Source organism: Pagrus major, chromosome 13 (genome assembly GCF_040436345.1).
Source record: "Pagrus major chromosome 13, Pma_NU_1.0".
NCBI lineage: Eukaryota > Metazoa > Chordata > Actinopteri > Spariformes > Sparidae > Pagrus > Pagrus major.
The window spans coordinates 17424170-17450397 of NC_133227.1; the positions used below are offsets into that span (position 1 = coordinate 17424170).

At 39.6% G+C, this 26228-nt stretch overlaps 1 protein-coding gene across 14 annotated transcripts in view; it reads right to left on the reverse strand.

Annotated features, from left to right (window-relative positions):
• picalma (phosphatidylinositol binding clathrin assembly protein a) overlaps positions 1 to 26228 on the reverse strand; it is a 75618-nt gene that overhangs the window by 5921 nt on the left and 43469 nt on the right. For 4 of the 14 annotated variants that reach the window (XM_073479144.1, XM_073479143.1, XM_073479138.1 and 1 more), the window contains exons 12-18: positions 25960 to 26093; positions 17162 to 17247; positions 13530 to 13610; positions 12091 to 12201; positions 572 to 700; positions 385 to 415; positions 199 to 298 (exon numbers count right to left, since the gene is read on the reverse strand). In XM_073479144.1, the coding sequence (XP_073335245.1) occupies positions 199 to 298; positions 385 to 415; positions 572 to 700; positions 12091 to 12201; positions 13530 to 13610; positions 17162 to 17247; positions 25960 to 26093 (672 nt within the window). Of the gene's footprint in view, positions 1 to 198; positions 299 to 380; positions 416 to 571; positions 701 to 966; positions 4974 to 12090; positions 12202 to 13529; positions 13611 to 17161; positions 17248 to 25959; positions 26094 to 26228 lie in introns of those variants that run through there. The other 10 variants (XM_073479146.1, XM_073479142.1, XM_073479145.1 and 7 more) reach the window with 8 other exon arrangements.

Genomic DNA, 26228 nt, shown 5'->3' on the forward strand with positions numbered 1-26228 from the left:
ATGGTGGTAATTTGATTAATATAACTTTCATCAGTTAGTCCAGCCTGAACTGAAGTGCCCATATTCTTACTATAGAGTAAGAGACTATAGAAAAGAGCCTCTACCATGAAAGGGGGCTTTCAACCCAACTGATGTGCTTCTTGGGTGTTTACAGGTTGGGGAGTAAAACCAGATAGGCACAGCAAGGCGATGGCCTACCATGGCTGCAGGGTTCCAGGTGGTAGAAGGGGCCGTCTTGGGTTGCCAGTTGGTTCCACCTGTTAGCTTCTTCTCACCAGGCTGACTCCAGTGAAGATCACTACAGAGATCAAGTAAAAAAATGTTAGTCATGTTTGGTATGCAGTGTCAGGTAGATGAAGTTAAATATTACTTGAGTACACTCACTTCTTTGCTGTGCCATTGCCAATCGCAAGATCTAAAGAGGACAGGGGAAAGTGATGAATGCACAGCCACAAAAACAACACATCTAATTTACACAAGACATTAAATTGTAGAATAGACAATGACATTTTTCCAATTAGTTTCATTTATTAAATGTCTACGATCATGATTACACAAAAAGGGAACTTACTGCCAACAAGATTGGCCAGTGATGAGTCCAGGTCATTGGACACCAGTTTTCGGGGCTGTTGGCCATGTGGGGTCATGCCCTGATTGGGTGAGGACGCCACTGTGGGTTTAAGGATGCCACCTAAAACATCTTAATCAAAAGGGGGCAAAACGAAGGGAGAGGAAGGAAAGGGACGGTAGGGTGAGAGGTTGGGGGGCCCAGAACATGTAAAGATGCAATACAACCGACAATAACACAGCATCACACAGAGACAGACACACAGCAGTACATAAAATGCACACACATGGACAGAGAGAAGATGTTGAGCGTGGATGAGGCAGGAAGCAGGGCTCACAGAAAAATACTCATCAAGCCAAGACTGTGAGAGAAGAGTGTATGTCCAGTCAACTCACCCAGTCATGCATATGGCATGCAAAAAGCCAAGGCCCCACGGAGTGTGTTCAACCCCAGGACAATAGAAAAGAGAAAAAAAAATGCTGTGAGATTGTGATCAGCATAGGACCAAGTGTGGGTGTAAAAGATTCAAGGTACTATATGTAGTTAGAAACATCATTTTATTCTTTCCAAAATTAATGCTGATACATTGGTATAGCAACATAGAAGTCAAATCTACTAGAATGCTGGTCTTATGAGTGATTTTTTGTCCACATGTACAGATTAAAACGTAATCATAAATTTTGCTTTCCATAAGGACATGGAACAGCCAGCCAGTGGAAAAAAAGTAGCCAGTTAAGGGGGTCTGCCCCCCGCAAAAATATTTTGGCCATATGAGTCCCAATTTGGTGGCTTCTGGCACATTCTAATGCTGTTATTCAATCATATACACTGATCTTAATTATCATATATTTAAATGAGTTTGCCTTCCCGACTGTAAATATGTAATAAATTATTGTAAAGGAGAACCAGGCTTCTTGTGCATACAGTGGCCTAAAAATGCACGGATAAAAATGGCTATTAATATTTTAAAAAACACAGGTTTAATTTAAGAATGCACATTAACATTAGTCAATGTCAGGTTATCCAAATATGTAAACCTTGGATAACATGTAAGATGTGAAAAATACAGTAAATATAGATAATATAGTTGATCATGAATTGAAAATATTTGACAATTAAAAAGATACAAACAAACAAGTAAACAAAATACAAATAGGAAATCTAAAAATCCTATGATTGGCTGGTAAATACGATATTGTAATACAGATATTCTAACTAAGATAATGGGAACACTTTCTTCTACTACACCATCTTTTCTATGGGTTAAAACAGATTGAAAAAGTAGGCTGATTATAAAGTATAAACGTGCATTTTGGGCTCTGTAAGTTTCGTGTTGTATGCCTCATTTGTTTGTCCTCATGTCAAAAGAACCACTGTCATAAAGATTAGCCTTTTGTCATATTAAAGACAGCCACTTTTTTTAAACTGAACTGATCATTATTATTTTATTAGTACAATGATAAACTTTGTTTATTTTTCTTCCTGTTATTATTACTATTGTTATTTTTTTAGTTTTAGTTTTTTTTCTTAATCTTATTGTAGATTGTTGGGGGGGGATGTTATATGTTGTGTTTGTTTAAAATTTATAAATCAATAAACAAAAAAAAGACAATCACTTTTTTATGAGACATGAATGCATGGTTTTGGATATGTTTAGAACAACTGGCTGGTTTTAGGTATGACCAGCCCATGACCAGCGACTGGTCGGTGACAGTTGATGACAAGGTGTGTTGTTAGATAAATCTGTTGCATTGGTTTTTCCTTTGGTTTAACATTGGGGTTGAGGATTATGCATGCAAAATAAAACACAGAGGCTACCTTCTCTGAACTGGGGTATCAAACTTTTAACTGCAGTGCACTAGAGACCTATTCCTTCTGTTTTTACCTTTCACAATAAGAGTCCCAGATATACCAGTATACACTGCAGAAATACTTATCCGGGGAACTTAAATTCAATTAGACCATTTTATACAGGTCCCTCAATAAAATAGCTTTGAGGGGGCGTGGCTAGACACGCAATGGAGTAGACGTGTTTATAGATAGCTCCGGTAATAACCGAACTAAAACAAATTTTTTCCCACACTTTCCGAGCTAAATCTCTACACCATGGCTCCTAAACCTGCAACTAAGAAGACTGCGCAAAAGGACCCAACCTCAGGCTTGTGGTCGACCGAAGAAAAGTCTGGTGAACTAGCTAGAAGCCACAAAGCTAATGCTACAGCGGGGGATTCGGCCTGCACGCTTTCAATGTCAAAAGAGCCGTGGCCATCTGACCTGCTTTTCGCAATCAGTAATCTGAATAAAAACCTGGAGGACAAATTTGTCAGTCTATCAAGCCAAATACAAGAGCTCCTGACGCTTGAATCTGGTGTCAATAACCACAACAGCCGCATCGATGCACTGGAGTCACTCTGCAGCGCTCTTAAGACGGACAACAAATATATGAAAGCAAAGTTGGAAGACCTAGAATCCAGGTCCAGACATCAAAACATCAGAATCGTCGGGATTCAAGAGGGCGCTGAGAACGGAAGAGCTACTGAATTTATTGCTGAGCTGATACCAGCTATATTAGGGAAGGAGCACTTCAAAACGGAGCTCAAAGTCGACCGCGCTCACCGGTCTCTCGCTGCCAAGCCGGCCGGCGGCGCACCCCCAAGACCATTCATCGCCAGGCTTCACCACCCACCATCCCGGGACTTCATCCTAAGGCTGGCCATTGAGAACCATCCCATCCACTACAACAACAAAAAGATCTTTTTTCCAGACCTAACTCAAAAGACTATGCGCCAATGAAATTCGAGGAGAAATGTAAGGCGGCTAAAATCCGCTAGGCTTTCTTCATCCTGCCTGCTTCAGGATGACAGTAGACGGCTCTTCCCGCACATTCTCCGACCCAGCTGACGGCAAACGCTTCCTTGCTTTCCACCGCGAGTCTCTTCGCCAGGATTAGCCTGCGCCTGTGTGTCTCAGGACTGGTACAACGATCTACATCCTACTCCATACCGTACAGGCCAAGTACGGTAATAATATGTTCGATAGGGATGAGCGATATGGACTAAAAAATGTATCCCGATAATTTCTGGTATTTATCACGGTAACGATAAAAATGACGATAAATAAACACCAATTCAGCCTAATCTTTTTGACTATCACCAAAATAATAATAAAGGCTACTAAACTACATCAATTAAGTTCAAGTAGTACACCTGTACTGCAAAAATGTAGTGAGTGACACCAAACAAGTCTGAAATGTGAGAACAGAATCTATTATTTATTAAAAATGTATTAAAACTTTTTGGCACACAGGCAGTAAAAAAACAGTGCAAACAGCAAAAATAACTTAGCTTATAAAAATCACAAAGTAGTGCAACTGCAAATACAATCTGATAAATTAAGAAACAAGACAAATAAATAAAAGTTCACTGAAAATGAAATCCAATCAGTGACGACTGATGAAAAAATATGCATGTAGAAATTACCAGTGGCTGGAACATGCCACAAATACTAGTACTAAGTTTTCACATACACAACACTTCACTCAAACATATAATGGACAAATGTTATAACAAAATGCAACAACCATTTCTTCTGTTGCGTTACAAAATAGTGCAAATGACAACATGATAAATTAAAAAACAAACAAAAAAACAAATATAACACAAATACTCTGGTGTACAAGAATGTGGAGAACGAGGCTGACAGGAATATCTGTATGTATGTACTTCTTTCAAAAAGAGGACATAGTTCACACCTTGAGATTTTTGGTCAGAAAGACTAGCATATTAACTGTGGCTGGTTTCAGAAGAGACCGCTGACAGGTTACCACATTCCCTCCAGCACTGAAGACCCTCTCTGAGGCTGTACTTGTTGCAGTGATGCACAGGTACTTCTTCGCTAAACGACCAATCACAGGGAAATTCTCCTCATGTACTTTCCACCATGTAAGTGGATTGCTCTCACTGTCTGCCAGTTGGCCAAGTAAGTAACTGCTTAATTCGGCCTCAATTTTCTCAGTGTAAGAAACACTGATGGTGATGGAGACCTCAGCAGCAGCTGCTTGTTTGAAAAAGCTTCCAAGACTCTTCCTCTGTTTCTTCTTGTGATGTTTGTCCTCCGTTTCTTGATCCTGGCCTTTTTCAGCAGATTGATGTGATGTTTCAGAGGTAGCAGCAGCAGGGTCACTTGGCATGGCAGACACAGATTCTCCCTCTGTGACCATTCTGGCTTTGATGACCAGGATCTCTTCCTGACTCAGGTGCTGTGTGCGAAAGCGTGGATCAAGAAATGATGCTGTGTTGATCAGTTCCGCTGATCGCTGATGTTGGTCATCATATAGTCCAGTACTGACGTTTTTATGGTCTTGGTGAGATCTGAATCTTCATCCTTCTCCTGCAGAAGCTCACTGCTGAAAAGGTGAAGAATAGGCTTCAGGCATGACACTGTGACATAATTCTCTGAGGAGAGGGCATCTGTGAATTCCAGGAGAGGTCCTAATGCCTTGCTGACAGCCTCAAGGACGTCAATGTCCTGCCACTTCAGCACCAGATGCCTGGGTTAGGGTTAGGGTTAGGGTTGTTAAATCTTGATTAAGAATAATTTCTGGGGCTGAAAATTAAAGATAACTGTGTTGCCATTTAATGTTATACTGTCATGTGGAGCTATGTTTGGCCAGAACTGGTCTCCTTAGTTCCCTGTGTAACCTAGTCACCCTAAGCTTGTTATTAAGGGAGGGTACTACGTTTGGGGTAGTTACCCAGTTATGCTGGGGCTGTTAGGTCTTCTACGTTTTTTGTTCTTTTCCTTAATTTTTTTTTTTTTTCTTGGCAACCCATACCTTTTATACGTGTTTGATGATACCACATAAGACACCAACAACTAATGCACAGTGGGAGGGATATAAGATGGTGAGCTGGAATGTGAGATGTTTGGGTCATATAATGAAACGTGCTAAAGTTTTTTCACATTTGAAATCTTTGTCAGCAGACATACTATTTCTTCAAGAAACCCATGTCAGACATAAATTTAAAAACACATTGAAGGTCAACTGGATAGACCAGATATACCAGGCTAACTTAAATGCCAAAGCAAGAGGAGTGGCAATATTGTTCAGGAAAAATGTCCCCTTTATCCATTCACCCACTGTCGCTGACCCTGAGGGGGGAGGTTTCTAATTGTATCTGGCTCCTTAAACTCTATTCCGATTACACTTGTAAATGTATAAGGCCCCAACTTCCACAGCCCACTCTTTTTTCAAAAGGTTTTCAACAGCATACCAAACTTGTCTGATAATGTTGTGATTGGCGGAGATTTTAATTGTATAATGGATCCTCTCCTGGATAAACAATTTGCAGAAACGCATCAAAAATCAAACTCAAGCATTCGCTTAAAAACACTAATGGAAAGCTTGAATTTAGTAGACATATGGAGGCTCTCACATTCGATCGACAGAGACTACTCTTTTTTCTCCCCAGTCCACAAAGCATATTCTTGAATAGACTACTTTCTGCTGGATTCAAAACTGATATCAATAGCTCAGTATGTACCACCCCATTTTAATATCTGACCACGCCCCACTGTCGGTGAGGTTAAAGTTAGGTGAACAAACATTAAAAAATGGTCAATGGCGATTTGATGCAATGCTGCTAAAAGATACGAAATTTAAAAATTACCTAGACAAACACGTCTCCCACTTCATTTCTGAAAATGACAACAGTGAGGTCAATGATTCAGTCCTATGGGAGTCACTGAAGGCACTTATAAGAGGCCACATAATATCATTTGTAGCCAATAAAAAGAAAAAAGATAATAATCAGCTTAGAGAAATAAATCGGGACTTAGAAAACCTTGAAAACTCTTATAAAGCAAACCCCTCTGATGCAACTCTGGAAGCAATCAGCAAGTTGAAATTTGAACATAACACCATATTAACAAAATGTGTTGGCTCCATGCTCTGCAAAACACAACAGAAATACTCTGAATTTGGGGACAAGCCACATAGCCTTTTAGCTAGACAAGACAAGCGTCCCACGCCATCCATAAAATAACACAATAATATATAAATATATATATAATATAAATAAATAAGACAATAATGGCAAATTAATAACGTCCCCAGGTGATATAACAAATGCTTTGTTAAATTCTACCAAGACTTATATAAATCTAAATGTTCTGTCAAGTCTCAATGAATTTCTAGCAAAATTGCAGCTTCCCAACACTGGATACTGACGCAGTACGGGCTCTAGAGGCCGAGATAACCCTAGAAGAGATCACATCTGCTACTATGCAATTCCCAAATAACAGAGCCCCTGGGCCAGACGGGTTTAACATTGAATTCTATAAATCATACTTGTCAAAAATCAGCCCCTTACTTCTACGGATGTTGAAGCATTCAAAAGAAACCTCTAAACTGCCGAACACACTCTACCAGGCTAACATAGCTGTTATACTGAAAAAAGACAGGGACCCTCTAAATATGTCTTTCTATAACCGTGCCGTTCCATATCCGTGCTCCAAATGGAAATGAAGATCCTGAGTAAAGTGCTGTCCAACAGACTGTGTAGACACATATATACACATACACACACACATCATCTATACTCAACCCCAAGCCTCCATTATCACCAATGGTAAGACATCGCAGCCATTTGACCAACAGAGAGGTGTCCGGCAAGGCTGCTCCAGCTCCCCACATTTATTTAATTTATGCATTGAAGTGCTTGCCAGCCAAATAAGAGCAGACCCAGATTATAAACCCATTCAAATACATGAGACAAAACACCACCTGTCGCTTTTTGTGGATGACATGACATTGTATTTACCGCGCCCCGAGGTGACCCTTTCCCCCTCTGTTATGCTTATTTGAAAAATTCAGCAGCCCCTCGGGATACACTATTAATTGGGACAAAAGTGAATTGCTTCCATTGTCGGATAAGGTAGATCTAGAGTTTCTACACACAATGCCCTTCAAGACTGTACACAATCAAATCAAGAGCTTAGGTATTATTGCTACGCGAAAATATGGAGATCTCTTGAAGCAACACTAGGTAGTTTTTCGACCTTAAAATAACGTTTCTAAACTCAGTTAAGTGGTAGAAAAACAGTTAATAGGATGAATGGTGACGTCTCTGCAGCCTGAGGGGGGTCGCGCTCCCGAAAACTCCCGAAAACATAGTTATATTTTCAGACGTTACTAAACGCATTCACGCCCAAGCATCGTGTTTTGGAAGTAACTTAGGTGGTGCGATCACTATAACCAACTCGGTATGAGAATAATTCTAGCATGCTAATGTGCTGTGTAGCCTATATGCTAACAGACTACCAACTGCTATCTCTGAATCTAGCTTGTTGTTGGCACTCGAGTGAGGTTTTTTCAGACGATTTCGTGATTTGCCAGCTCTGTGTATTCATTTTCCCCAGGGATGCTCATACAGCAACAGTATTTACGACACTGGTAACAGATAATTGCGCTTCTCAACCAGCTGGGGGTAGTAATGAGTCCAAACTACCTAGTGTTGCTTTAAATTCCAACTGGGAAAGTAAGATCCAACAATTACGCCATAACATTGAATTCTGGGATACATTACCAATCTCCCTAGTTGGTTGCATTAATGCCCTAAAAATGGTTACTCTCCCTAGATTCCTATACATGCCTATAGGAATGCCTACTGGTCTATATTCCCCTATACTACTTCAAGAAACTGGAATCCATCATCTCCTCATTTATCTGGAACAACAAGATAGCGAGAATATCAAAGAAGCATCTATGCAAGGACAAATTAAGAGGAGGGTTTGGCCTCCCTCGTTTTCAACTCTATTACTGGGCAGCAAACTTGTGAGTTCTGTCCCTGTGGCGCAAAAGTCTAACGACGGACCCCACTCTAATCTCAAACCTTCTTGGCTCCAGATTGAACAGGCAGCCTGTGGAAGTACGTCTCTTCCCGCGCTTTTGAACAATCCCGCCAAGGCTGAACTCCCAACATACATAACGAATCCTGTCATCCTAAATACCTTGAGAACATGGAGGCAAATTCAATCTTTCCTAAATCTCCCCAAAGTCTACCTAGATAGCCCTATTTGCAAAAATCATGCCTTCATTCCAGGTTTAGATGATCCCATTTTCTCTATATGGAAGGACAAGAACATTGTCAAAATTGGAGATTTGTACACCAAGGGGAAACTTGCATTCTTCCAACAACTGCAACAGTCCCACAACATACCATCATCACATTTTTTTAGATACAGTGGTATGAAAAAGTTTAGGCACCCCTCTGAGGCTGCATAATAATTTACTCTGTCTTCACAGAAAATGATCACAGTGGCATGCCATTCATCTTCTAATAAAAGCTGAGTACTGGGGTATTTTCAAAACAAAGATTTTTAGTGTAGCAATATTAAGTTTTATTAAATTAAATCAGTAAAAAAATTTAAAAAAATTAAAAAAATGTAAAAAATAGGCTGTGCAAAAATTTGGGCACCCTTGTCATTTTGTTTGATTTGAATACCTGTAACTACTTAGCACTGATTAATTGGAACACAAAATTGGTTTGGTGAGCTCATTAAGCCTTGAACTTCATAGACAGGTGCATCTAATCATGAGAAAAGGTATTTAAGGTGGCCAATTGCAAGTTGTTCTTCTCTTTGACTACAACATGGGGGCCTCAAAACAACTCTCAAATGACCTGAAAACAAAGATTGTTCAACATTATGGTTTAGGGGAAGGCTACAAAAAGCTATCTCAAAGATTTCAGCTTTTTCCACAGTTTCCACTGTGAGGAACATAGTGAGGAAATGGAAGACCACAGGCACAGTTCTTGTTAAGGCCAGAAGTGGCAGGCCAAGAAAAATATAGGAGAGGCAAAGGCGAAGGATGGTGAGAACGGTCAAAGACAACCCACAGACCACCTCCAAAGACAACCCACAGACCACCTCCAAAGACCTACAACATCATCTTGCTGCAGATGGTGTCAAGCTGTAGGGGAGAGTGATACAGAAGAAGCCTTTTCTGCACACACGCCACAAACAGAGTCGCCTGAGGTATGCAAAAGCACATTTGGACAAGCCAGCTTCATTTTGGAATAAGGTGCTGTGGACTGATGAAACAAAGATTGAGTTATTTGGTCATAACAAAGGGCATTATGCATGGTGGCGAAGGAACAAAGCATTCCAAGAAAAACACTTGCTATCCACAGTGAAATTTGGTGTGGGGCTGTGTGGCCAGTGCCGGTACTGGGAATCTTCTTAAAGTTGAGGGTCGCATGGATTCCACTCAATATCAGCAGATTCTTGAGAATAATGTTCAAGAATCAGTCACAAAGTTTAAGTTACACCGGGGCTAGATATTTCAACAAGACAACGACCCAAAACACTGCTCAAAATCTACTCAGGCATTCATGCAGAGGAACAAGTACAATGTTCTGGAATGGCCATCCCAGTCCCCAGACCTGAATATCATTGAAAATCTGTGGGATGATTTGAATCGGGCTGTCCATGCTCGGCAACCATCAAACCTAACTGAACTGGAGATGTTTTGTAAGGAGGAATGGTCCAAAATACCTTCATCCAGAATCCAGACACTCATTAGAGGCTATAGGAAGCGTCTAGAGGCTGTTATTTTTGCAAAAGGAGGCTCTACTAAATATTGATGTGATTTTTCTGTTGGGGTGCCCAAATTTATTCTCCCGTCTAATTTTGTTTTGATGCATATTGCACATTTTCTGTTAATCCAATAAACCTCATTTCACTACTGAAATATTACTGTGTCATTCAGTTATTTGACAGATCAAAATGAAATTGCTCATCCAAAAACCCAATGATTTATAAATGAAAATAATGAAAATTGTCAGGGGTGCCCAAACTTTTTCATGCAACTGTACCTCCAAATAAGAAGCTACATGAGGACCCACTTACCACACTATGAAACCAAGCTGGCACATACTGTACTTGACAGCATTGTTCACCACGATTTTAACGGCAAGGGATACATCTCATTTCTATATTCATCCCTACAGGCCCATTCTGTATTGTCCGATGCTAAATTTAGGAAGGCTCGGAAGAAGAGCTGGATTGCCGAAATCACAGATGATACATGGAAGGCAATTCTAAATAACATACACAACAGTTCCATAAATGTCAGACACTGGCTCATACAATTCAAGATTGTACATAGACTTTACTATACCCAATCAAGGCTCAATACTATATATCCTGACATTTCCCCTGATAAGTGCAAACAGGACACAGGTACACATGCCCACCAGCTGTGGCTATGTTCCAGCCGTGGCTATGCCCCAGCCTACACTCCTTCTGGGCTCTCATATTTGACTATATATTAAAGTCCTATAATATAATAATAGTACCAGACCCTCTTCTTGCCATATTTGGGCTATCTGTGAACCCTGCCATAGACAACCGCATTGCTCAGGCCATCTCATTCTGCACTCTACTAGCTAAATGCCTTATTCTACAACAATGGAAATCTGAGTCTAGCCAACATTCCACCAATGGCTGAGGGAGCTTGGAAATGTAATTCATATGGAGCGCCTTCGTTATAGCCTTACCAACAAGGAAAATGTTTTCTTCAAAATCTGGAAACCGCTTCTCAATACATGGTCGGCAACCCAGTAGCGATCGTTTGACCTGTAGATCTCATGTCCTTGATAGTATGCGATAAGGTCCTACTTATGGTATTTCACATTCATATAACTGTAGTTGCCAATGTCAGTGCTTTTATTTTTTTTTTTTAATTTTTGTTTCTCTCTTTCTTCGTTGTTTTTTTTGTGTTGCCTTTTTGTTCAGAATAATTTCTATTATTCAAGCTATGTATACTACTTTATTACTATCATTTATTTTATTTCTCCTTGTATTTACATCTTGTTCCATTTTCTCTGTATAGAGTTCTTTATATTTGTGCTTTTTTTAAACTGGACATCATCTCACTTTGACTCTGTTTCTCACAGAGGCTTGTTATAGCAATGTACATGCTCCCTGCCCTTGAAAAACCCAATAAACATATTTCATACTTTAGTTTAGTTTACTTTCATAGCTTTGAAATGTTCGATAAAGTGGGGTATAGTGCAATCCTTTTTCAGTTTAATGTTTGTTGTACAAAAAGCTCTGTCCAGTTATAGAGCACTTTATTTTAAGACTTGTTTAAATGGGAGTGAGAGACAGTCCTGTAACCTGGTGCAATTTTTGAGAAAATGTAAGAGTTAGGCCTATTTGATAGACAGCGTTTCATTATGAACATACAAATTGCATATGCTGTCAATAATGGTTATTAGGAAAAAAAAACAAAACGTAATCAGCCTTAATCATAAGCGGCAGGTCACACTTTTAGAAATTCGTAAATCGGCTAAGAATATTACAATCAGAGCATTTCTTATTCATAGTCCACATAAACCACACCCACCCACAAACAAATCTATGAATCCCATGTGATCCCATGAATGTGCAATCTGTGCTAGATCTCAAAGAGCAATGGGAAGAGAAAATGTCAGAGTGTGGAGGAGTTCAACACTTACCTGTAGAATCCAGGTTGTTGGCATTGGTGTTGTTTCCAAATACTGAGTCAAAATCAACGTTAAGGCCTCTAGAGTTCTGTGGCTGCTGGGGTGCCGGGGAGGCTGTAAACCCTGGTGAGGCAAAGAGAAAACTGTCAGGATCAAGATATTGATGCCACAACAGAACAACATACTTGCAAGCCACATGTTTTTCAGTCTAAATATATTTGACAATGCTAGATGCTTTGTACCAGACCAAGCTACTTCACCTTAAAAACAACGATGTAGTTGTGTATTTAGTGTATAAAGAAGTCTGGTGATGTCATGTCACTGTCTCTCTCTCATGTCTAAGCACACCATTTTATCATGCTCTTATACAGTTGTTGACTAGACCTTGCAGATACAACAGTGTTCAATTCTAAACTTTCTAAACTAAACTATCTAAACTATTCTTACCACAAAAAGACTGTCATTAGGGCACCCATCCTGACCACTGCAGTAATTCAGTAGCGGGATACTTTTGTTCTATTTAAGACCACTGGTTAGGGCTGACCGTACCACATACAGTGTACAGTAGCCTTTACCATTCAAGGAAACTTTCATTTATTAGAGGGCAAAACACCCATTTTCTATATAAGCCCAACACAGTCTCAACACAGGTTTGATGCCTCAGGATAATTTTCTATTTCCTTGTCACCAATGCACTGAAACAGTAAACTCCACTGAGAATTTCATAATTAAAATTATCTCAAGCATCTTTTTCTGCATTATAATCTGTAAAAAGACAATTTACATGTCGGCGCATATCAGGCAACATATACACCGATACAGATATATATGTGATAGGCCATTATCGGTCGATAATATCGGCTAACCAATATATCAGTCAGGTAAGCTCTAAGCTAAAGTCACATCTAGTGATATTTGGGGTAGTGGAGGGTTTTAATTATTGTACTCAATTTCCCTCTACTTACCTTCTACATATTTCGTCTTTCATGAATAAGTACTGTATACTGCAGTTTGTTTCCATTACCTCCGCCAAGGAGGTTATGTTTTCACCCATAAGTGTTCAAACACACTACAAATGTGGCTCCATATGGGAATTATCAGGACAAGAAGTGGAGCAGGAGGAGAATATTTTGAAACTGAAGTGATGACAGTGAACTGAGCACGAGTGCTTGTGGCCACTTAAGCTGCACCACTGAAGCGTTTATAGAACCTGATAATATTAGGAAAGCAGGAAAGAGCTCAAAACAGTAAGTTCAATAGGTCTACAAAACTGTACTGTAACGTTGGTCATAAAGGTGGTACCTACAGAGCCAAATGTTTTCGTAGGTGGTACAAAGTGTAAAAAGTTTGAGCAACACTTTTTTACTTTATTTTGGATCAGCACATCTGGTGTATTAAGTTCGATTTTTGAATGGGACAGGTAACACCTTGATCAACCTTGGTGTACCTACCTCTGAATAGACCAGCTACAGCAGGGGGCTCAGACTGGAAGAGAGGAGTGGTGTTGTAAGGGCTTGGCCCACAGAAGGAGTCTGACACACAGCAACAACAGCAGACAGGCGAAAAACCAGACAGAAAGACAAGGAGAAAGAAGAAGGGAGAAGATTATGAAGATACAAGACCAGAAAAAAATAGAGTAGTGAAAGACCATGAAAGAGCAAAGTCTCTATCTGTGCAGCAGTATCAAGATCAGATGCCAGGGAAAAGCTTGAGTCAAGAAAGGGGTTGTAATGATCTAGACAAAAACAAAAATGCTGCTCATTTATATGGACATTCATGCATCACAGAGGTTTGGCCTTAGACAAAGACAAAAAGCAAATAAAAGATGAACAATGTGGGTTTCCTCTTTTGTGTTGCTTTGCCAGGCCTTGACTGCAGCTGTCTTCAGTTGTTGTTTGTTTGCAGGTCTTTCTGCCTTTAGTTTTGTCTTAAGCATTGTCCATCTGTACTGTGAAGCACCGTCCAATCAACTTTGCTGAATTTGGCTGAATGTGAGCAGACAGAATGTTCCTATAGACTTCAGAATTCATGCGGCTGCTTCCGTCTTCTGTCATATAATCAATAAACACTAGTGACCCAGAGCCATTGGAAGCCATGCATGCCCATGCCATTACACTGCCTCCACCATGTTTTACAGATGATGTGGTGTGCTTCGGATCATGAGCCATTCCAAGCCTTCTCCATACTTTTCTCTTCCCATCATTCTGGTACAGGTTGATCTTAGTTTCATCTGTCCAAAGAACACTGCTCCAGAACTGGGCTGGCTTTTTTTAGATGTGTTCTGGCAAACTGTAATCTGGCCTTTCTATTCTTGAGTCTTATGAATGGTTTGCACCTTGTGGTAAACCCTCTGTATTGGCTCTTGTGAAGTCTTCTCTTTATGGTAGACTTGGATAATGATATGCCTACTTCCTGGAGAGTCTTCTTCACTTCACTAGATGTTGTGAAGGGGTTCTTCTTTACCATGGAAAGGATCCTGCGATCATCAACCGCTGTTGTCTTCTGTGGACGTCCGGGCCTTTTTGTATTGCCGAGCTCACCTTTTTTCTCAGAATGTACCAAACTGTTGATTTTGCCACTCCTAATGTTTCTGCTATCTCTCTGATGGATTTTTTCTTTTTTTGCAGCCTAAGGATGGCCTGTTTCACATGCATTGAGAGCTCCTTTGACCGCATGTTGTGGATTCGCAGCAACAGCTTCCAAATGAAAATGCCACACCTGAAATCAACTCCAGACCTTTTACCTGCTTAATTGATGATGAAATAATGAGGGAATAGCCCACACCTGCTCATGAAACAGATTTTGGCTCAATTGTCCAATTACTTTAGGTCTCTTGAAATGAGGGGACTATGTATGAACATTTTTGCAAGTCCTAAACCCTTCCTCCAATTTTGATGTAAATACCCTCAAACTAAAGCTGGAAGTCTGCACTTCAATTTCATCTTGATTATTAGTGTGAATGCTTGCAGCATTCACACTAATACATTTTTCCCATTCATCCTTATGGGGATTTTTTCAAAATTTCAAAATTACAATGGAAGTGAATGGGAAAATCTTCAAATCCTCTTCCAAACCACCCGTCTTTCAACCTCTTCTCGTCCCTCATACTTTGAGCTACAGACACCATTCCAACTTTTTAAGAATTACAAGACTTTGAACTATTGGGCATGTATTCAGCTTTTGAACATCTTTTACGGTTTTGAAATCATCACAGTTTTAGTTTTAAGGATTTTTAGCTCGTCTTCTGGTTTTATAATGCGTGTGTATTGCGTGACCTAGAGTGCGTGACATCATCACTAGAGTGGAGAGCAGCTGCAAAAACTTTAGAAAAAATTCTCTTCAGCTTGATTTGGATCCCACATCTTTTACTTCACATAGACAGTATATACATAGAAATGTAGGAAATCTTGTTGGCTTTCAGCTGATGGTCTTATTTCAGATGTAGGACTTATACTTTTGGCTGTAGAAGCGACAAGCAGTCCAGCAACTCCCCCATAAGCTGCAATGTTAATTTTGAGCCTAAATTTCTTGAGGGGAGCAGACGGTACCGGTTTTGTCTCTCGCTCTAGCGTCCTCATTTTTCACTCTACAGAAATAAAAAAGACGTCACAGAGTTCAGCAATGTCTCCTGTTACTCACTGTATAAATATTTTGGTGGCCAGAACCATTACACTTTTTTCTAGACTCGCAGGATTTTGGGAGGTGTTTTCCCATTCATTCTTATGGGGAAATTTTCAACTTTGGTTCTGCTACTGCTCCAGCATATGTTCAACTAGAGAAACTGTTTAGCTATCAAAATGTTCAGCCTTTTTAGCCCATTCAGCCTATTACTTGCTTTCTGCCTTATCAGCTTTTTCAAATATTCAGCTTTATGTTCAGCTAGAGAAACTGTTCAGCTATCAAAATCACTTCAGCTTTTCGACCTTTTCAGCTTTAGAAAAATTCAGCTTTTTCTGCAAAATCTTGACCATTCATTCTCATAGTTTTATGCATTTCACGCAAGTATTTTCCAGTATATTCAGCAGTTTTTCCAAAATCACTTCAGCCATCAATATTCACACTGTATTTTCGCAGGAAATGCATTTTTTCTAGTTTCATTTCAAATCCATTATGGTAGCGTACAGGGCCAAAATTATGAAAATTGGGTCATTGTCCAAATATTTCCGGACCTAACTGTACAGTAACATGACACTGGTGAGCAGTTTTCAAGTTTTCTGCAGACACGGAAAAGTCCTCAAATTCAATGTGTGCCATTTTTTTTATATTTAAAACTGCAGTGCGGACCTGTTGTCTCCCCCTTCTTTGGGTGAGAGTAATTACACAAATGCTTATGACATATGCCTACAGGAGAGCTCGTCCCATCCTAGACTTTCTTTTTTTATGTGGGGCACCAGAAAACTTTTCTTGGATGCTTCTTCCATTTTTCTGCCATACTCCTGGTTGCTATACCTACTCCATCGCTATAGTTGTGCCCCACTTCAGCTCTGGCAAAATAGTCATTGCTGGCTGATATAAAACTCCTCACTACTGGTGCATCATAATTGCATAATCAGTATTGTGAAAACTTGTCTGTCAAGGGCATGAACGTAACTGACATTCATTTATGTATTTAAGTCCTCAAGTCCAGCTTTGATATTCATTTAAAAATCTGACATGCAAACGCAGGCAAATTGTTGCAAATAAAATGGTTCAACACGCTCAAAACCCAAAACCCATTCACGAAAACATGACCTGAGAACGTAAATCTGCTACATGAGTATGGGAGACATTGTGTTTATAGGGCCAGTAGGGCTAGGTGATGTTTAACAGAAAAAATACACCACCAAGTACAGGTCAAAATATATGGCCACACCTGACAAAAAGGACATCAATAATATAAGTAGGTCCCACAAGTGGGTATTAAATAGTTGCCATTAATAATACTTCTGTTTTGCCTTCTCAGCTTCTCTTTAATTCTCTTCTTCTGTATTCATGTATATAACATTTAATTTGAATAACAAAACTGTAAACAAATTGACTGTGAGCACTGTGTTGAATGACAGATGTATAAGTGTGTTTGTAAATGTGGCACGGGAGCTCTCACCTCCCCATGTGTTTGAGCTGGAGACAGGCAGTGGCTGCTGGAAAGCTGGCTGCAGGTCCAGCAGGTCATTGGCTGCCTTTGAGTTGCTAGAAGGAATGAGCAGGAAAAAAGGAAGGCACAGAGGATAAATCAGTCAATCATTGCCAAAACATTAGGGTGTGTCCTCAGTTTCAAGGTTGCTCTTACAAGCAAAAACGACTGCAGATTTGTCCCCAGCATTGACACTGTACATCAAATTCATTTCTGTGGACAAATTCTGGTGCTAAACCTGTTGACAGTGCTTTGTTAATGTGTTACATTGCCTCCATTTGCTTAAGCATTATAATTTTTATTGCATTTTTTTTGTGTTGGTTCAATGTTATTAGTACTGCTGCTGCAGTGTCCCAGGTTCTACACAAGGATCAGAAGTTTTATTTAATCTTAGAGAACTAAGAACCCGTGAAGCCATTCGGTTTCGCAACAACCGTCTACTTGCAGTTAACTAATCCTTCCAACTCCATTAAGCAACATCTATGTACCAACCTTTAACGTGTAAAATCACATAAAGCTTAAGCACATGAGTTGACTAAAAATAAAATTGATTTAAAGGGAAATTCCAATATCTTTAGACCTGGGTCCTACAGATGTCTCTCCTTTCAAATGATGTGCTTGCCGCTGTGTTAAAGTGAAACTCTCGCCAAAATGCAACCTAGGCTTTTTTTTGTGAAGGAACCCAAGTCAAACCTTCGTGTAAAAGCATAATTACGACGAAAAGCCACTTTTAAGATTTACCGTACTTTTGTTTTTGGGCCAAAATCATTTTCAATTGCGTGCTTGGGGCAACATTACGGTAGCATCAAAATCGCTATTTTTAAAACACTAAGAAGACTCGACAAAACATGAAACTTTGCTCGTAGTATCACCAGGCAGTAAAATCCTGATGACAGGATTTAACTTTAACCCCGTTTGACCACAATGTGCTTAGCACTGCCGCACTACGTATTTTGGCTGGTTTACTCCACAGGAAGCGGATGTATGAAGTCTAACACTATGTTAATATGACTGCTTCGGCTCATATTTAACTTCAACAGCTCTTCTGTGAACTAAGTTAAATAAACTAAAGATGTCTAACTACATATTTTTCTGTCAGCATTGCGTATACCCACTTCTAAATCTCCTCTGATGTGCATCTTCATTACATTGTTTGAGGGAACTATAGGTAACTGCATACTTGTGGACGCAACCGTCACTAATGCTAATGTAGCTCCTCAGGGATTCAAGTGGTTATTTTTTTTAATTTGAAAATTTAACCTGTGACAACACATTAGTTAAGGTTGTAAGGACTGTGGCTCTTGGTAGCTGTTGTTGAGTTGTTCAAATACACCAAATTGTAGTTTTATGGGTATATAGCAATGGTAAACATCACGTAATGTGAATACTGTAGAGTGCAGAATCAGGCTACATTGTAAATACTAACAAGATCCCTTGTATTCAGCACAGTATGCATGATTTTAGTAGTTAGTAAACCTGTAGAAAAGAATACCTTTTGATATATTAGAATGAATAATTGATTGATTGAAAATAATGATTTGGGATACTGTGATTTTAATACAATACTTTCTTTCTTTTTTATTTCTGTCATTATTATAGTAACTAACCGATGAAAAAAAACTACTAAGCGGTCGTTTAAATGTGTATCAGTAGGGCCTACATGTTTAGTAAGCACAGTTTTAAGGTCATACATCTTATCCATCAATATTCATTTGCCTAAGCTGCTGACACAGTTGGCGTTCTTGGTGCCGCTGTTTACATATTTATTGTTATAGCCTAGTTATTGATCTTGGTGTGGACGGTCCTGTACAGTCCTTTGTCAGCAGATCACAGCACCGGAGGTTTGATCCCCGGCTCTTCCAAACATAGCCTACTTTATTCAGTGCCTTGTTAGTCAGCCAGTCACACAGATATTATTTCTGTTTTTGTCTATTTTACTTTGTCTGTATTTTCACGTCTCTACTGTACCTGCTATTCAAGCCCACCACAGAGGAAAAAGATTACAAAACACCAAATTTGTAGTGTTCCAAAGGCTATTGCTCTCAGTGTGACGATGCACCTTGTAGGGGCTGGAAGACCTGTTTGAGCGCTGCAGTGCGTCTCTGTGCTTAATGTGGTGCGCAGATTTCAGTCCTCTAATCGGATCGGATAGGTCATAAGAACTATCATTGTGATTAATAGGGGATGGGGTGTGGGTGGGTGAAATAATTCTTTGATGAGGAACATATTTATAACATAAACTGCAATGGACTCCAGCAGCAGAAACATTAAGTGCGTCCCCCCCCTTAAGAGAGACGATGCACCTCGTAGTTGTTGGTGCACAATGCAGCTAATGCAAAATCAGCTGGATGAAATAGAAGTACCCCCACCTTTTCTGCCGTGTTGCGGCACCTTTTTTGTTTTTTTTTTACTTTACTTTTGATTGTTTTATACATATTATTTTACAGAATATAAAATAAAAAAGCACAGACTTGTATCTAAAAAATAAAAATAAATAAATGCATAAAACAATCAAATGAAAGGTTAGGTTAATGACTCACTTTGTTGTTGCTCTTACAGCCAAAAGGAGGGAGTCAAACCCTGGAGCTGCCCCATATGGGTCTGCCTCTGTGTCCTTCATGCACTTTACATCAGTTCATGTTCCTTTATTCGATAACTAGTTCCTTTTGTGTGACCACACAGTAAGAGAGTGCCTTTCAATTAAAAGTCAAAGATAGAAGTCCAGTGTCCGGTTGTTGGTACCCTCAGTGTACGCCAGAGAGGGCTGTGGCATCCGAGAAGCACACATAGGGGTCACAAATATGTTCCTATAAGCACATACTGTATGTATATAATTACACAGACACCTACACTTATGCATACATACACCACCCACATGTACATACCTCCGTATCTTTACACACATATATATAAACATTTTCATCAATTACACATGAGCCGCTGTATCAATGTATGTTGTCCATTTCCTCCAGTTATAAGTCAATTTGTCCATACACAGATTCAGGGAAAAAGTTAGCCTTTCCATGTAACAATTTCAATTTCAAACAATTTCTTTTACTATTCCAATCCATTCCCCTTTTGTTGGGGGCTCTTTATTTAGCCACCTTCTCATTATAGCTTCAAATATCTCAATTGTTCTGATTTATAATAGTTCTCCATATTCGGCAGAGACAATCCCCCTTTTCCTTTGGGCAGTTGCAATGTATTATATCTAATCCTAGGTTTAGACCTTTCCACATGAACCCCGAAAACATTCTTCTCCACTCAATAAATTGTTTTGTAGGTATTTCTACAGGTATTGATTGAAAGAGAAAAAGTAATCGTGGTAAAATGTTCATCTTAATTATGTCTATTCGATTATGTAGGTCCAATGGTAACAAGGTTTAAATCTGCCTTTATTTCCTTAGTAATTAGTAGGTAACTTATTGAATAAATGTTGGATAAATCTTTTGGAATATTAATCCCCACGTATCATTGTCCCAATTGAAGTTATAAAGATTTTGTGCAGCGGGTGTGTAATTATATGAAATGATTTGTGTTTTGTGTATATTTAATTTATAACCTGAATAATAACATAACGTAACAAATGATTTCAAACAGGAAAATAGTTTAGGCAAGCTCAAATCGGGTTGTGAAAGAGTGATCAGTACATCATCTGCATAAAGGCAGGTCTTAAATTCTGTGTTTTTAATCCAAATTCCTCTTATTTCTTGCTCTTCCCTGATTGCTCGTGCAAGTGGCTCAATAAACAAAGCGAAACAAAGGGACCACCTTGCCTGCAACCCCTTTCAAGAGGCACTGAGTTACTTAGATTAGATAGACCATTTATTTTTATTCTGGCTGTAGGGGAGTGATATAAGTTCTTTAGAAATAGAATTACTGAGCTGTTCAAGCCAAATCTTTGCAGTGTTAAATATAAATATTCCCAGCCTACGGAATCAAATGCCTTTTCGGCATCAAGGCTGAGAACAATAGATTTATCTTCAGGCTCATATGTTCCATTAAGTGTAAAGCCCGTCTTGTGTCTGTCTGTTCTTGAGGAACCCTGTTTGGTCATCATCTATTATATCTGGAAGTATGTTCTCAAGTCTTTTTGCAATTATTGAGGCATATAGTCTGTAGTCTAAATTTAGTATCGATATAGTTCTGTACAAACTACTCTCATCTTTGGGATTACGGAAATTATTGCTCGTCTCCAGGATGTTGGTGTTTCTCCACCTTTAAGCGTAAAATTGAAGCATTTCAATAATACTGCCGTTAGTATCTCTCTGACTGTTTTGTACCATTGCACCTGGCATTTTATTTGTTTTGAGTCTCGATATGGCATTATCTAATTCTTGTTTCGTTATCTCACCTGTCATTACTTTATTCTGTTCTGTTCCAATTATCTCACCTGTCATTACTTTATTCTGTTCTGCTCCAATTATCTCACCTGTCATTACTTTATTCTGTTCTGCTCCAATTATCTCACCTGTCATTACTTTATTCTGTTCTGCTCCAATTATCTCACCTGTCATTACTTTATTCTGTTCTGCTCCAATTATCTCACCTGTCATTACTTTATTCTGTTCTGTTCCAACGAATGGCAAGTCCAATGAGTTAAAAAAATTTGTAATGCTTGCAGAATCTGCACTATCCGGTTGTGTGTACAAGCCCTTATAATAATTTTCAAAGCAGTGTAGTATTTCTTTTAGCTTGTTACACATTTTACCAGATTGTTTATCTTTGATCTTATGAATGGACCTTTCATCCTGTTGCCTTCTTATCCTCTAGGCTAATATTTTTTTAGTTCTTGGCCCATTGTCATAATACCTTTGTTTGGTGAATCTAATTATTATCTCCTGACTGTCATATATTTTTTTCAAGTTTTGTCTAGTCACTTTTATCTGCTCTAATAATCAGGGGTCATCACATTCCATATGATTAATTTCTTGGTCTTTGAGTTCTTGTAGTAAATCTTTTATTTGTTTCTGCTCTTCCTTCTTTTTAATGGAAGACCACACTATGAGTTTTCCCCTGATAACTGCTTTGGCTGCATCCCACACGTTACTTGGGGATACTTAATCATTGTCGTTGTGTTCTAAGTAATCTTTAAATTATTTTTCAACATGTTTTTTACATGATGGGTCATTTAAGAAGCTGGCGTTGAGTCTCCATGTTGTATTTTTAATTTCTGTGTCCAGGTGTAGGGATAGATACACCTCTGCACGATCTGATATGTCTTTAACCCCTATTTCGCAATTTATGATTCTATGTCTGTCTGAGGTGAATGTGAAAAAGTAGTTAATTCTTGAATGTACACTGTGAGGGTGGGAGTAGAATGTAAACTGTCTTTCTGCCGGATGGGTTTCCCTCCAAATGTCCATCATACCTGCTTCGAGAAGGAGTTTCTTTACTGTGAGTGTCTCAGGATTTATTCTTTTTTGAATTGGTGGAATCAAGAGAGGATTGTTAGTTGTATATTCCAGACCCCGCCACAGATGAGGACCCCCATGGTCTCTTCAGCAATTATATCAAATTTTTTTTTAATAAACATTTTATACCTACCTGGGGGTCTATAAACGTTTAGTAGCGTCACCCGTTTATGGTCGATGTATCCTTTTACTATAGTATATCGTCCTTCTGCATCTGTTATCTGTTTAGAGAGTTGGACAGTCACTTTGTTTGAGATCAATATGGCTACCCCTCTTGCTTGTCCGCATTTGTAAGACGAATAATAGGTGTTTTTAAAGCCAAAGCGAAAACAGATGCTGACATGGCTCATTTCCTAGTAACCAGGTAAGAAAACATTACAGGTCATGTTTAGAGCTTGATTTGAAAATCATATGAGATCACCGAGGATGCGGAGTGACCTAACGTGCAAAGTAGCGTTAGCTGCAAACATATAACTTAGTCCACCGCTGTGTAACACTGAATAGTTACAGACTGCGCATTTTCCACGGTCCTTTAGTCTGAAACCAAATAGTTAGAAATATGTTAGATATTAAATGTTATGTTAATATGTTAAATATTAGCCGCTTACACACAGCAATCCCGTATCAGAGACGATATTTTTGTCCCCCAATATGCCGTCTTTGCTTTCGCCTGTGCCTTTCAGACTGCATCAACCGTAACGGTTGATAAGGGGATAAGGCATCAGCTGCACTGCTGTGAAGAGTTCATGCGCGCTCCCACGCTGGCTTGGCTGATGGCTGCAGTTACCCTAACGGCCGCAACGGCCGTCGTGTCACTATTGAGTCTTATTTCTTGATCCTGCCCCAAGTTCCTTTAATGCTAAGAACACTTAATCCTATAACCATGTTACGAACATCCATAAAGGGACAGAGCTAATATTCAAACAATATTTAACCATAGAGCATCTTGTTAAAGCGTCCTGAACATACACACGTTTATGCATTCAAGGTCCAACCGGACTCTTTTTTATTTTCCTCTCTAATTGTCTCTGATTATCTACTCACGGATACACCTCAAGCCTCATTTTCCTTGAGTGTAAAAGAGTGTTGAAATCTCCGGAGCTTCTCCCAGTCTCATTCGATGTTCGCGATCCTGTTCCGATGTTTTGTTGACACACAGGTCACCCAGGAGAGCCCCTCCAGTCCCCCGCGGGGTGTCTCATCTGCACTAGACCAGTGTGTGCCGACAGGTGTTGAGCCCTCGGTGGTTTCTTCATCAGGTGTTAAAATCCCCTTCCTCCGCATGTCCTCTTTTGCGTTGCTGTATGTTGTGGGTCCTTCTTCATATAAGAAAAAGAGTTTTGCGGGCGCTGGTGTCTGGTACCTAAGTCCCTTTTCCTTTAGCACCTTCCTCAGCGGCGCATATTCCTTTCATTTCTTCATAATTTCTACCGGGTAATCCCTGGTCGAAATAAACTCTTTTTCCGTTGAGGTGTACCTCTTTTCTTTCTCCATGTGGTGTTCAGCACCAGTTCCTTGGTTCTGTAGGTGAGGAAGCACACGATCATGGATCTCGGGGCGGCATGAGCGGGTGGCCTTGCTCCGAGTGATCTGTGGCAGTGCTGTATTTTAAAGTCGATGTCAGGGAGCAATAACTTGGACTTGATAAACTTGTCCAGAAACTCACATGCATTGTCCCCCTCCTCCCTCTCAGGGATCCCAAAGATGCGGAGGTTATTTCTGTGGGAGTGTGCTAACCCGTTTGGACAGGAAGCACTCTTGTTCCTGCAGAGTTTGTAGAAGCACGTCTTTAGCATTAGCATTCCACTCTTCCACCTCAGCCACTCGGTTCTCCACTTCATCCATTCTGACCTCCGTGTTTTTCAGCTCTGCCCCGATCTCACTCAGCTTCTGGTTAACTTCTTTTTTAAAGTTCCCAAACTCTTCCTTCATGTCTCGTTTAATTGTCTCGCAGACAGTCTAGTTCCTTCTTCATGTCCTTTTGTCCTGCCTTTATTTTAGTGTGGATAGCACTGATGCTGGAGCGCAGAGCGCACATGGCCACTTGCTCACTAGCTTCACCTGTGCCGACAACTTCATCAGCATCTCCTGTCGCCATTTCTTGGTTTGTTGTTCTGTCCTGATTTTCTGTGGTCTTAGCCTTCTTTAGTTTATAATTCCACATATGATTTCTGATAAAATAAGTGTGTAAAAAAATCTAAAATGGGGAAAGTACCGGACCCTTCTGGGAGCTCTCGGATTATGCTACCGCCAGTCTCGTCGCCATAACCGGAAGTCCCGTGTTGCGGCACCTTTAACGCCGCGGTAATGGCATCATCTGAAAGGAGAGTCATCTGTATATTTACATGTTTGGGTCTGTATAATTGGCTGGACCTCTGTTGATTTAGGTCAGTCACTTTAAAAGGGGGTGAACACTTGCAATCACTTTTTTTTACATTTTACCATATATACCTTATACAGGGTGTCTTCACATTTTCAAAGGTAAATCCAAGCACCTTTCAAGCATTTTCAGGCACCACCTCATGCTACCAGTAGTGACAAGGCACTAGCAGAACACAAAACTAGAGAAGAATCAGTCAGGAGGGATAAGGAGAGAGCAATTGTCTGTGGCCACCAGTTGCAAAACCATTCCCTTTTGGGGGGTTGTCTTGCTTTTGCCTTTCAATTGCACCTGTTGTCACTTTCATTTGCATCAAGAAGGTGAAACTGATTCACAGTCACTTGTGCTTCCTAAATTGACAGATTGATATCCCTGAAGTTTAACTGACACAATGTGTGTTTTTTTTTTTTTAGCACTGTATAACTACAATATTACTGAAATACAATTTGAAAAAAAAAAAGACTGTAGCAGACTTTGTAGGCTATTCAAATTATGTTCTGCTTGTAAATATTTCCTTATATTACTTAATGAAGTAAAAACATGTAATTTGATACATATTCATCTTGCACCTACATTTTTTCATGTGCTCCTTGGGAAAAAAGTTAGCGTCAAGCCCTGGTCAGTATTTGACGAGTTGGGAATCAGACTCAAAAATCAACATATATTACAAATAGAGCCTTCACGTCATTTCAATCAGTTTAAATCAGTCTTCAAATTTTAAAACTTTCATTTATTCTGTTTAACAAATTAGAGGTTTCATCGCCATTTCTGAAACATCTGCAAAACAGTGTCAGGTCTTAGATTTTATGAATTAAATAATTGCAAAAAAGTGTGCATCAAAATAAATGCTCATCTGCATCCTAATGTACAAGCATCAGCATGCAGTGGCATCTTGTGAGGACATCTGGTGAACAATCAAAGTTAATGGGGGTTATTTTAGGATGAGTGACAGGGTTTGCGTCCTGAGGCCTCACCTGTTGGTGGAGCTGGGGGTGGAGAAGAGGTCAATAGATGGGGCTGAGTTGATGGTGCCGCCCGTTGTGGAGACAGGGGAGGAGTCTGTGGTCGCTATTGCAGGATTCTTCTGGAGCTCTTTCAGACGCTGCTCCTAGAATAATTAGGAAGCTACAGTGAGCAACACAGAGGCTAACTTGTATTGAACTACTTGGTACTATCGTACTAAGTAAAAAAATCTTTTCTTTTAAGTTGTTTTAGTTGTTTTTTATTTGTCAGTTCAACACAG